Below are 13169 nucleotides of genomic sequence, written 5' to 3' on the forward strand. Positions count from 1 at the left end.
AACAGTTCCCATCTAATTTACTAATAGATGCATTTTTTAACAGTTATTAGAGATTGAAAAATGTAGTTTATGATATTTTGAATTTGTTTATAGTTATTTATAAAAATTATGCAAATGTGAAATATCAATTTTATTTTCATATACAGATATGGTTTTGTTCCAGTATTTTTACAGAATTCCAGAGTTGCTGAGCCTTTTGGCTGTACAAGCACACAGCAAAAATCATTGTAAAGGTGTATGTTTAAATCCTTTTCTTCTTAAAAAGTCAAAGAAAATTATCACACTCAATTCTATAATATACCACTAATATTATGATTTTAAAGGCTCAGTATTCTGGACATATGAAAATTAAGGTACTTCTATGGTAACAGTTTGCTAATATTGAACATATAAATAATTTTGCTTATTAGATATAATGTTAAATATATTTTTATATAGTTTTGCCTTTGTTCTGCATAGTAACAAAATATATCAATGCTGTATTCACAAAGGAAAATTGACCAGGGCATGCAGGAGAATGAAAAACAAATATGGGGCAGGGATACAGTTTTAAAGGCTAGGGACAGAAGTGATCGTAAACTGGTTTAAACCTGTAACAGAACAGAAGTTCAGTGCACATAAACCAGTTTCAAAATGGCTGCAACTGGTTTAAGATAAACCTGAATGTAGTAGCAGACATAACTGACTGAGGTCAAACTGCTTTATGGAACTTCTGTCCCAGACCCTTTCCTGGTGTAAGTTAAAACAGAGTCCCTTAGCATCCCAGCATGGTCTGCAGCCTTGGGTTGGGCTGTGTTACTTCTCCAGAGAGCAGGGCTGGCCCCACCCCTCCGATCTCTAGCCGGAGCAGAGGTGAGAGCATGGCCAGATGCTTGCCTGGCATTGCCTACTAAAGTGAATGGGCAAGGAGGGGACCACTTGGGGACCACAGTTGGGGTCGGCCAGCCCTGGCTGCTGCCTTTGCCTTTTTTCTCTGCACAAGTGGAGTGCCCCCTGACAGGCTGCTGTGCGCCAGCCTGGCAGACCCCGGCTTGGGTCCCCCAGGAGGAGAGGGGAGGGTGGGGGGAATAAACCCCCTCCCTGCCCCTTTGCCTCAGGAGGCCATGCTGGGCTGGTGTCTGGCTATGCCTGACAAGGATCCTGACACAGACAGAACCCCCATGGTATCCCAGAGACCTCAAGCCTCTTCCTGGGGGGGGAGAAGGGTGAGCTGCACTGCAGGTGGGAGTGGGGCAGGTCGGGCAGTGGTGGTAGGGCTCATAGGGTGAATATTGGGGTGGCCATAGCCCCTCAAAACCTCCCTAGTGCCACTGCCACGTGGCCACCCCTCCCAGCCCTGCCCCCATTGCCGCTTTCCCCAGCTCAGCCCCACAGCCCCTGCCCTGGGTGGATGGTAGGGCTAGGCCAGGTCACAGAGGAAGGGCTCTTCCTAGCCAGCTGTTTCAGGCTGGGGCTATGAGAGCTGTGTGCCCAGTTTGCTCCCAGCTCCCCACACCCAGGCCAGGCTAGGCTGTCAGGGAGCTGCTGTGGCAGGCAGGGTTCTTCCCCTTTACCCCGACTCCCATTGCGGGGCAGGGGGAGGAGGGCTCTGTGCAGCACTGCCTCAGTGGCTGAGCTGGGCTCACAGTGGGGTCTCTCCCTCCTCCTCCGCTTTGGTGCAGAGGTGGGGGGATCTGTGTGGTGCTGCCTCAGGGTTGGAGGGGTGCAGCATTGGGCCCCATTGTGGGGCAGAGGGAGAAAACTGGCTATTGTGGGGTAGGAGTTGCCGGGAGCATAGTTCCCCCCTCCCTGTGCACAGGCCAGGCTGGGCTCAGCTTCCCTTGGCCACTGCGAAAGGAGGGGAGAGCTCACTTTAGCACCCCCCACACCCCTGGCTTCTGGCCTGAGTCACTGCAGGTATGTGGCTGTATTTCTGGAATCAGAAGTGAATGTCTGTTCACTTGCAAATTGGTTCAATCTATGCAGGTTAGACTAACCTGCAAACATTGAATCAATTCAGACTCAGGCTTTTTGAATATCTGTATTTAGCCAAATTGAAAGGCTACTTCCTTTTCCTTCCCCCCCCCCCCCCCCCACACACACTTACCCAAAACCAAATCTAAGAAGTCAACATCAATCAGGCATTTGGTTGGGTCCATTACAGTGGCTTGTGCCAAATAACTAATATTTGGTATTGTCCCCTTCATGGTTGCAGGGCTATGTGCACATTAGACCCCTTTTTGGTCTTTTTGATTCCATTCTTTTATATGTCAGACAGCCTCTTCTGGGATAAAATCATTCAGTTGTCCCACTCATTGATCTGTCTCTGGGCTTATTCAACGTAACTGACTTAAATGCCCCTTGATCCCTGAAGCTCTGCTTCAGAGATCTGTGACTATCAAGCGAAAATAATGACCAGATAGAGTTCTTAAACCAAGGAATATTTTAATATTAACTGTTGGAATAAAGCAGTTGGAGAAAGAGGTGAGTTCTAATATAATATATAGTCTTCAGAAATGTCTAATAGCCTGCTATCCTATAATGCTAAGCCAGGTGGGTTGAACTCATAGGCATCCTCTCTGCCTGCTCCTCTACAACTATCACTTCCCTTATAGACATTTACTTTTTATTTAGCCTGAATTCCCTTTTCTTTTCTGTTCCCAGGTTTTTGGTCCCTGCTACTCAAAAACATATTTTGATGGGCTGAAGATGGTATAAGGCTAGACCTCTGAGAAACAATGGGTCACCAAACAATCTGAACTGTGTGTGTGCTAAGGGGTGGGCAGTGACCAATTTCTGAGGGGACACTGTATTCTTTGAGGGCTTTATATCTGACAAAGAGGCTGTGAGAGACAGTCAACTCGCTCTCTCTGTCACACATACACGTGCATTAGCTAATCATCGGCAAGCAGCAAGATATAGAAACACCCTTCTCTCATGTTCCCTCATCACTCTGCCTCTGCACAATTAGCACAGACACTTAGGTAGGGTAAGGGACTGGACTGAGCTTTGCCTCTTCCTCATACCTTTCCTGTTAGGACCCCTGTGGTTTTTTATGCCTTGCAGGTCCAAACTACAACCTGGAAGGACCATGAATGAAGGCCACTATTAAATTCTGCCTTAAATTCTTTCTTTCCTGTTTTTTGCGGTGTTCAAATTTAGAAACTTTACATTAGCATATATCTTTATATACAATCTAGACATGAGAGGATTTTTATGTTAATAAGGAGCTAGAAATCTGAGCAAATGAAGCTGGGTAAATCTATATAATTTTGACTAAAGTTATACAGATATTAGAACTGCAGTTATGATCAAGGAATTACAGGATGAATAAGGATTACAAGGAACTTAGGTTTTTTTCCATATGTGTAGCTCCAGCTGAGGAAATGTGAATATATTTTATCAATTACTATCCCCATTTGGTAGCTGATATAGTTCTTCTTGAATTGCAGTTCTTAGAAAAACTGTAAGTTCTTTATCAGAGAGAAATGAAGGCATATGTTTTCAGACAGTTGCCATAAAAGTGTATGTATTTCTAAATACATCATCATGAAGTTTTTATATTAGACATAGTGCTGTCTGGGATGGTTTACATGAGGATGATTCTGCTTTAAGCAGTGGGTTAGACTAGATGTCCTCCTAAAGTCCCTTCCAACTCTACTTTTTTATGATTTTATGAAAGAATAGACATAAGGATCAGTAAGCTACCCTGCAAAGGGTTTGTTTAACTCTGGGACATAAATATATAATAAAACAATTCTTGAAAGATATAAATGTCATTAAGGTGAAAATCATGTTAGATGCAATCTTCAAAATGGAAGAGGTCCTCTATGCTGCTCTGTGTCATGCTGTGTAATTGTTGTGGATTTTTTTGGCCTTAAAATATGCAAATCTATGAAGCAGTAATTCTCAACAAGAGTGTTCTGAGATCTCTTTAGGGGTACCATGGGGTGTCACATAGTATTAGCACTGTGAGGTGTGCAAACACCTACATACACATTATTCACAAGATAAACTCAGAGACTTCAAAGAGGGATCTTTAGTGTCAAAATACTCTTATTTGTTGTCTTCTTTATGAATTTTTTACAACATCATAATTGCTGTATTATTTTCCATAGTCAAAAATTGAGTTAAAGCTAAGAGTTGGCATTTTCTGAGTGGTAAGTCTAACAAGGGGTGCCTTGAGTCTAATGAGGTTGAGAACCACTGCTATAAAGAGAGACAGTGTTTCAGCAGTATGATCAACACAGTATTAAGATCCACAGATTGAAATTCAGGGGGCAAATCTAGTGTAAGTAGGTGTTGTATCTTTGATTTCAGCAGGTTTAGGATTTCACTCTATGGGTGCCTGTACACATGCAGTGAGGCTGCTTCAACATACTGTAATTACCATGCTCCAGCAGTTCCAGTCTCATGTGTATCACTGTCCCCACATTGAAAAATGGTGAGAAGGGTGCTTTAACTAAAACTTATTGGATGAGCTTTAGTTAAAGTGCCCCCACAACCATTTTTCAGCACAGGGATGCTGATACACGTGACACTGTGGGCACTTTAGAGCAGCTCCACTCCTGGAGCACATGTATACCCTATCTGCATAAATGGGTATCTTAGCTCTTAGTATCTAAATGTCACAATTGATCATCTTAAATTCTTGAACACAAATCACAGATTTTAAATTTCAGTTTTCTTACATCAGCGTGCTGAATCTAAAGGAGGATCTATCTTTTAGAATAATATTTCTGTTTGGCAATATTTTTCTCTCCTAGTGTTACAATTGGCACCCATGCTTATTGTAACTGAAAGAGAACAGAAGAAAACAATTGGTCAATTTTCCATTTGCTTTCTGATGGCAATTTGCCTTTGATTTTTTTCCTACTAAACTCTCCGCCTCTTGTGGAGGAGGAGGCATTTTCCCAGGATCTACATCCTACCGGATTATTTCATGGACATACAAAAATAAAATAATTTTAAAAAGAAAGAACAGTATTTGTAATCTCACCTAATAATAGAATTCAACATAAGACGTTGAGTGGGTAAGGTAACTAGTAGGGTGAAAGTGCTAGACTTTAGGAAAGCTGATTTCAATGAACTCAGGCGATTAGTCAAGGACGCACTGCAGAGTAGGAGTTTTGAAGGGATGGGAGCCCAAGAAGGGTGGCTGTGCCTTAAGGAAACAATCCTTCGGGCACAAAGCAAGACGATCCCCGAGCGAGGCAAAAGAGGGAAAGGGGCCAGGAGGCTTTCATGGCTGACCAGAGAACTCCAGGGCAGCCTAAAGGCCAAAAGGGGAGCACATAAAAAGTGGAAACAGGGTGAGATCACCAAAGATGAATATACCTCCTCTGCTCGTGCTTGTAGGGAGGCAGTTAGACGGGCCAAAGCTACCATGGAGCTGAGGATGGCAACCCAAGTAAAAGACAACAAGAAATTGTTTTTTAGATATATAGGGAGTAAAAGGAAGGCCCAGGGAGGAATAGGACCCCTGCTAAATGGGCAGAAACAATTGGTGACAGACAGGGGGGACAAGGCTGAACTCCTCAACGAGTTCTTTGCCTCAGTGTTCCTAAGTGAGGGGCACGACAAGTCTCTCACTGGGGTTGTAGAGAGGCAGCAGCAAGGTGCCAGACTTCCATGCGTAGATCCTGAGATGGTGCAGAGTCACTTGGAAGAACTGGATGCCTTTAAGTCTGCAGGCCCGGATGAGCTCCATCCGAGGGTGCTGAAGGCACTGGCCGACATCATTGCAGAGCCACTGGCGGGAATATTCGAACGCTCGTGGCGCACGGGCCAAGTCCTGGAGGACTGGAAAAGGGCCAACGTGGTCCCCATTTTCAAAAAGGGGAGGAAGAGGACCTGGGCAACTATAGGCCAGTCAGTCTCACCTTCATCCTTGGTAAAGTCTTTGAAAAAATTATCAAGGCTCACATTTGTGAGAGCCCAGCAGGGCAAATTATGCTGAGGGGAAACCAGCACGGGTTTGTGGCGGGCAGATCATGCCTGACCAATCTAGTCTCCTTCTATGACCAAGTTATGAAACGCCTGGACACAGGAGGAGGGGTGGATGTCGTATACTTAGACTTCAGGAAGGCCTTTGATACGGTATCCCACCCCATACTGGTGAAGAAGTTAAGAGGCTGTGACTTGGATGACTACACAGTCCGGTGGGTGGCGAATTGGCTGGAGGGTCGCACCCAGAGAGTCATGGTGGATGGGTCGGTGTCGACCTGGAAGGGTGTGGGCAGTGGGGTCCCGCAGGGCTCGGTCCTTGGACCGATACTCTTTAATGTCTTCATCAGTGACTTGGACGAGGGAGTGAAATGTACTCTGTCCAAGTTTGCAGATGACACAAAGCTATGGGGAGAAGTGGACATGCCGGAGGGCAGGGAACAGCTGCAGGCAGACTTGGATAGGTTGGACAAGTGGGCAGAAAACAACAGGATGCAGTTCAACAAGGACAAATGCAAAGTGCTGCACCTAGGGAGGAAAAATGTCCAGCACACCTACAGCCTAGGGAATGACCTGCTGGGTGGCACAGAGGTGGAAAAGGGATCTTGGAGTCCTAGTGGACTCCAAGATGAACATGAGCCGGCAGTGTGATGAAGCCATCAAAAAAGCCAATGGCACTTTATCGTGCATCAGCAGATGCATAACGAATAGGTCCAAGGAGGTGATACTTCCCCTCTATCGGGCGCTGGTCAGACCGCAGTTGGAGTACTGCATGCAATTCTGGGCGCCACACTTCAAGAAGGATGCGGATAACCTGGAGAGGGTCCAGAGAAGGGCAACTCATATGGTCAAGGGCCTAGAGACCAAGCCCTACGAGGAGAGACTAGAGAAAGTGGACCTTTTCAGCCTCCGCAAGAGGAGGTTGAGAGGTGACCTTGTGGCTGCCTTTAAGTTCATCACGGGGGCACAGAAGGGAATTGGTGAGTATTTATTCACCAAGGTGCCCCCGGGGGTTACAAGAAACAATGGCCACAAGCTAGCAGAGAGCAGATTTAGACTGGACATTAGGAAGAACTTCTTCACAGTTAGAGTGGCCAAAGTCTGGAACGGGCTCCCAAGGGAGGTGGTGCTCTCCCCTTCCCTGGGGGTCTTCAAGAGGAGGTTAGATGAGCATCTAGCTGGGGTCATCTAGACCAAGCACTCTTTCCTGCTTATGCAGGGGGTCGGACTCGATGATCTATTGAGGTCCCTTCCAACCCTAACATCTATGAATCTATGAATTACCCATGTAACAAGTCAAATTAATTAATCATAGGAAAATAGGGCTGGAAGTGACCTCACAATGTAATCTACTCCAGCCCCCTGTTCTAGGCAGGATCATACCTGACTCAGACCATCCCAGTCAGCTGAGTGTCCAACCTGCTCTTGCAATCATAAGGATGGAGATTCCACAGTTTGTCTAGGTAGACTGTTCCAGTGTTTGACCACCCTCATATTCAGACAGTATCCCCTCATTTCCAACCTAATTTTTCCCTGCTGAAGCTTGAGGCCATTGCTTCTTGTCCTGTCCCTTGCAGTCACAGAGAAAAGCCCATCTCCATCTTCTCTGTAATAGCCCTTCAGGTATTAAAAGGTATTCAGGACTTATCAAATCCCTCTCAATCTTTTCTTCTCCAGAATAAATAACCCCAGTTCTTTTAGCCCGTTCTCATTAAGTCTCGTCTCCCAGGCTGGTAATCATTTTTGTTGCTCTGCCCTGGATTCTTTCCAAATTGTCCCTATTTTTCTTGAAGTGTGAGGTCCAAAACAGGACACATTACTCTAGGTGAGGCCTCACTAGTGCTGAACAGAGTAGAAGAATCACTTCCCTTGATTTGCTAGTGACACATCTTACTAAAGCAACCCATTATGTTGTTGGCTTTTTTTGAAACAAGAGCACATTGTTAGCTCATATTCAGTTTATGATATACTATGAACTCCCAGGACTTGCAGGACTCAGTTTCAGTGGGGCTGGGTTCCTCCAACCACCGAATCAGTCAAACACGTATACGCACATACACACACAGATTAACAGGATACACCTGATCCAAGCTGGGTTATTTAACATTGACAGGCTAACGCCCTCATATGCCTTGAACTCAGTTCATCAGGGCAACAAGAAAATGCAGACAGACAGAAGCACAAGGGTTAACAAAATCACATCCGAGTCAGGCCAGACTATTCATCATTGACAGGCTGACACCCTCATGTGCCTTGAACTCAGTTCATCCCTTATTTCAGCAGGACAATAATAAATGCAGTTAGACACGAATGCTAACAGTGTCTGAGCAGGCTGGGTCTGATCAGCACTTTCAGCTGATACCCTCATGTGCCTCAAAAGAGATTGGGATGTGCTGAGTTGTCACAATGGTCCTAGTAGTAGCTGTTTTGATGGAGCAGACCCCATCATAGTTTTAGGCATTATGGGGATCTTTGGCTTAGGTAAAAAAAGCGTTGCTGCAGAGCAAATGGGGACGTCAAAGGGAAGGAAGAGTAAGTGTGGTTCTGAGAGAGTTTATAGCAACCAGCTTGACCAAAAAAGTTATTTATTGCCAAGTATATTAAAACTTATGATGATACCAGTAGTAATAGACATACAAGAGAGACAAAAGAGTTACAATATTACATAGTTTCAGTTAAGTATTTGGGGATAGGTATTAGCTCAAATTTGATTAGCAAAAGTCAGGTTTAGAAGCTATGCCTGGAGTAAGAAAGCAAAAGTCAGAGAGAGAGAGAGAGAGAGAGTTGGGGTCTCACCACTCAGCGAAGCTTGAACCAGTCGAGGTTCCCAGGTATTTGTTGGAGCTTGCAGACAGGCAGAGCCCTCAGCGTGGCCAGTGGAGGGATTCCAGGCAGAAAAGGAGTGGAACTGGTGCAGCTTTTGGATCCAAGCACCAGGACAGAAACTTGAGCTTGGGTAGGGGTTTTTGTAGAGAGCTAACAATGTTCAAGTACATTTTCACTTTAGTAAAGGAGATATTTATTTGATTGTGACCTTTCCCTGGAAATAGTTGGCTGACTTTACATTGTAATTACCAGACTTAAATTTACATTATTCAACCTATACCCAATTGAGGTGTATTTTTTTATTGTCTTTAATTATTTTGTGTTATTTTGACTACCTGACTGCAGTAATACTAAACTGTCAACTGCTTTCTTTTCCTTCCCCGTAGGTATATGTGTGCTTTGCATTAATTGTATTCACATTGATTTTCCTTTAGTTATTCCATTACCTGCAATACCTTGTTGACATAAATCCTAATACCAAGTATTTTTATTGTTTTATTCATTTTTACATTTACCATTTAGGTTTCTGTGGACACTGCCCATGGTTACAGCCCCCGAGCAATTGACATGAGCAATGTAACTCTCTCCAGAGATCTGCATGTAAGTTGTTTCACACTTAACTTATTTAGATATTTTTGAAATTTAAGTTTTCTTCAGTCAGTGGGTTTCCTTAAAAAAGTTTGTCATACTTTGTTTATGCTATTTTTTGTCTCACCTTTGTCCTTTGATATTTAGCTGCTTAGTCATTGTTCTCTGATCTGTCTTTTATTTCAAAAGGTACCATTAAAGTGGCAAGGCTTCAGATATTAAGGGCACAGTTGATTCCACAAACCCGCTCTGTGAATACCTCTTTGACTTCAATGAAAATTCTGTGTAAAAGATCTTGGAGTGTCAAAATTTTTTAAAATACCTTTATTTACAAAGTCAATGAATATGCTTAAAAAAAAGGCTTGTTGCTCTTCATGCTGGGCCATGAGCCATCCTTATGACAAACCACCTTGTGGTTTAGATAAAGAAAATAAAAATGCTCTTGAGTATGAATTTGAGTTTTAATCTTTCATCAGGTTTTTAGAATGAATAGTGAGTGATAATTTCTGAAAAAACAAAAAGTAAATATTATACAAAGCTACTATTTTGTATCAAAATATTATCAGCCTTGGTTGTCAGCTCTATGACCATGTGGCTAACAGGTTAGGGGCTATTTATAAAAGCTGGACGTGTACAAGTTTATGGGGCCAGATGGGATGCACCCAAGGGTGCTGAGGGAGTAGGGCAATGTGATTGCAGAGCTGCTAGCCATCATCTTTGAAAACTCATGGTGATCAGGAGGGGTCCTGGACAGTTGGAAAAGAGCAAATACACTGCCTGTCTTTAAGAAAAAGTAGGAGGATCTGGGGCACTACAGATTGGTCTCCTATGACAGGCCAGCTAAGGAAGTCTGGATTGGATGACTGGACTGTAAAGGTGGATAGAAAACTGGCTGGAACATCAGGCTCAGAGGGTAGTAGTCAATGGCTTGATGTCTAGTTGGCAGCTGGCATCAAGTGGAGTGCCCCAGGGGTTGGTCCTGGGGCTGGTTTTGTACAGTATCTTCATCAGAGACCTGGAAGATGGCATAGAGTACACCTTTAGCAAGTTTGAAGATTATATCAACCTGGGTGGATACACTGGAGGGTAGGGCTTGGACTCAGAGAGACCTTGACAAATTGACCTTGACAAATTGGACCAAAAGAATTTCATGAGGTTCAGTAAGGACAAGTGCAAAGTCCTGCACTTAACATGAAACAATCCCATGCACTGATACAGGCTGGGGACCAACTGGCTAAGCAACAGTTCTGTAAAAAAGGACCTGGGGGATACAGTGGACAATAAGCTAAATATGAGCCAACAGTATATTCTGGTTTTGAAGAAGGCTAATGGCATGCTGGGCTGCATTAGTAGGAGCATTGCCTGCAGATCAAGGGAAGTAATTATTACCCTCTAGTCTGCACTGGTGAGGCTACATCTGGAGTACTGTGTTCAGTTTTGGACCCCTCACTACAGAATGGATGTGGAAAAATTGGAGAGAGCCCAGCAGAGGGCAATGAAAATTGTTAGAGGTTTCAATCACATGACTTCTAAGGAGAGGCTGAGGGAACAGGGCTTATTTAATCTGCAGAAGAGAAGACTAAGGTGGGATTTAATAGCAGCCTTCAAGTACCTGAAGGTTGGTTTCAAAGAGGATGGAGCTAGCGTGTTCTCAATGGTGGCAGATGACTGAACAACGAGCAATGGTCTCAAGTTGCAGCAGGGGAAGTTTAGGGTAAATATTAGGAAGAACTTTCTGACTAGGAAAATACTGGAACAGGCTAACCAGAGAGGTGGTGGAAGCTCCATCCTTGGAGGGTTTTGAGACCCAGGTAGACAAAACCTTTACTGGGATGATGTAGCTGGAGATAGTCCTGCTCTGAGCACGCATTTGAACTAGATGCCCTTCTGAGGTCCCTTCCAATCCTACTTTTCTATGAGTTATAACAACAATAATGAACTATTATATAGGGTTTTATGTAGTTGAACAAATGTATAAACATAAAGTTTACAATACTTCTATATTGTGTATAAGCATAATTATAATCATGTTACAAATTGGTAACCCTAAATTAAGATAAGTTGATATATAGGAAATAACTAGCATTAGAATTATGATTGACATTAGAACCCTGGACCTTGGGAACCAAAGTTTTATACTTGTTCTTCTATAACTTATGGTCTGCTGTGTGCCATTTATCATTTTTCTTGATTGACAGCACTTTGGTCAGTTATAAGTCAACATTGACTTTTCTTATGAGCAGAAGAAAATAGTTTCTCCAAAATCATACTTAAAGCTACCTGTTCTTTGGAGTGTACTTTTGCTCTCTGATAAATAATTTCATTTGCATTATTCTATGCCAGGATGTAGTTTTCCTGCACATTCTACAATACATTTGTTGGTGGTTTAAAAGTGATTTGTATTTCAATTTGAAATAATTTTTTTAAAGTTTTTAATGCAATTTAAGTAAAAGATTACTAGTGGAACTTCCCAGGATTAATCAGGTGAATCTTGTTTAATATGTTTCTTAATGTTCATAGTGTAAATAGTAAATAGGTGCTGATGTCATAATATTGGGTGGCATTATCAATACAGAGGAGGACCAGGACATCATAAAGAAAGAACTGAAAGAACTTGAGGGTGGGTGTAATAGAAATGGGATGGAATTCAGTACTATGGAATACAAGGTAGTGGATTTAGGATTTAATAGCAGAAACTTCTACTCTAAACTTGGAGCTAAGCATTTAGAAATGCTAAACTGGAGAAGGTTTTGAGTGTTCTAGATGAACACTGGCTGGCTCTAAGTTACCAATTTGATCTAGCTGTGTAAAAGGTCCACATGATCCCCCAGGAAAGGTATGAGAAGTGAAACTATGACGGTAGTCCCACAGTCATATGGACCAATCTGACAAAAATAGCCGTGTAAGAGGCACAGGCCAGCTTGTTGCTGGCCTGGTACCAAGTAGGGGTAGAGAGCTTCCTTGTCTGAGGATAGATAAATTCTGAATTCCCAGTCTGTTTTAGGGTTTTTTTATACAAAGCAAGTGTGTTTACTCCTCAGGTAAGGTAAAGGGAGAAGAATTCCTTGCAGAATAAAGAAACTGTACTGGTTGTTAAATGTTGCATCCACATTTTTTCAGTTTACTCTTTCAATAAAGTGACCCTTTTCAGTGAAACATTTAAATGCAATTTAATGTGTTATCTATACATTGTGCCATTAAAAAAAAAAACTGGTAAGAAATATGAACCTTAAAATCTTGTTTGAGTTTGATCACTATAACATAAATCATTAAGTTCTCTGTTTCCCTAAGGCTATGGCTGAAATGATGGCTGAGAACTATCATAACATATGGGCGAAGAAAAAGAAGATGGAACTGGAAGCAAAAGGTTTGTTTAGTGCAGTGTCTTAAGTTCTGAAGCATGAGTGCCTGTCTTAATTATGAGCTTAACAGATAAACCTGAAGAATATCAAGGTAAAAATAAAACTGTGGTTTAAAATTGACCAAAATATCAGTTGTCCAGAGAAGGAAATTGGTCCCACTTATAATTTTCAACTTACATAATTATTGTTCTTGGATAATAAAAAAAAAAAGAAGTGAGAAGGAAAGGGCAAGGCTAACTCAGTTAAAGCTTAATAGCTTGATAGCTGGGTAAATAGATGCTGATGACATAATTTTGGGTGACATTATCAATAAAGAGGAGGATCAGGACATCATAAAGAAAGAACTGAAAGAACTTAAGGGTGGGTGTAATAGAAATGGGATGAAATTCAGTACTCATACTGGTTTTTTTTACTTTTTTCCCTTGCAATATGTGCTGAAACTCTTGCTCACAGGGATTTGACATGCTT

At 42.6% G+C, this 13169-nt stretch overlaps 1 protein-coding gene across 1 annotated transcript in view; it reads left to right on the forward strand.

Moving 5' to 3' along the window:
• Positions 1-13169, forward strand: part of RYR2 (ryanodine receptor 2) — an 875416-nt gene that overhangs the window by 665583 nt on the left and 196664 nt on the right. The window contains exons 56-57 of the mRNA XM_059715710.1: positions 9274-9351; positions 12631-12706. Of these exons, the coding sequence (XP_059571693.1) occupies positions 9274-9351; positions 12631-12706 (154 nt within the window). The remainder of the gene's footprint in view (positions 1-9273; positions 9352-12630; positions 12707-13169) is intronic.

The sequence above is a fragment of the Alligator mississippiensis genome, chromosome 1 (assembly GCF_030867095.1).
Source record: "Alligator mississippiensis isolate rAllMis1 chromosome 1, rAllMis1, whole genome shotgun sequence".
Classification (NCBI taxonomy): Eukaryota; Metazoa; Chordata; order Crocodylia; family Alligatoridae; genus Alligator; species Alligator mississippiensis.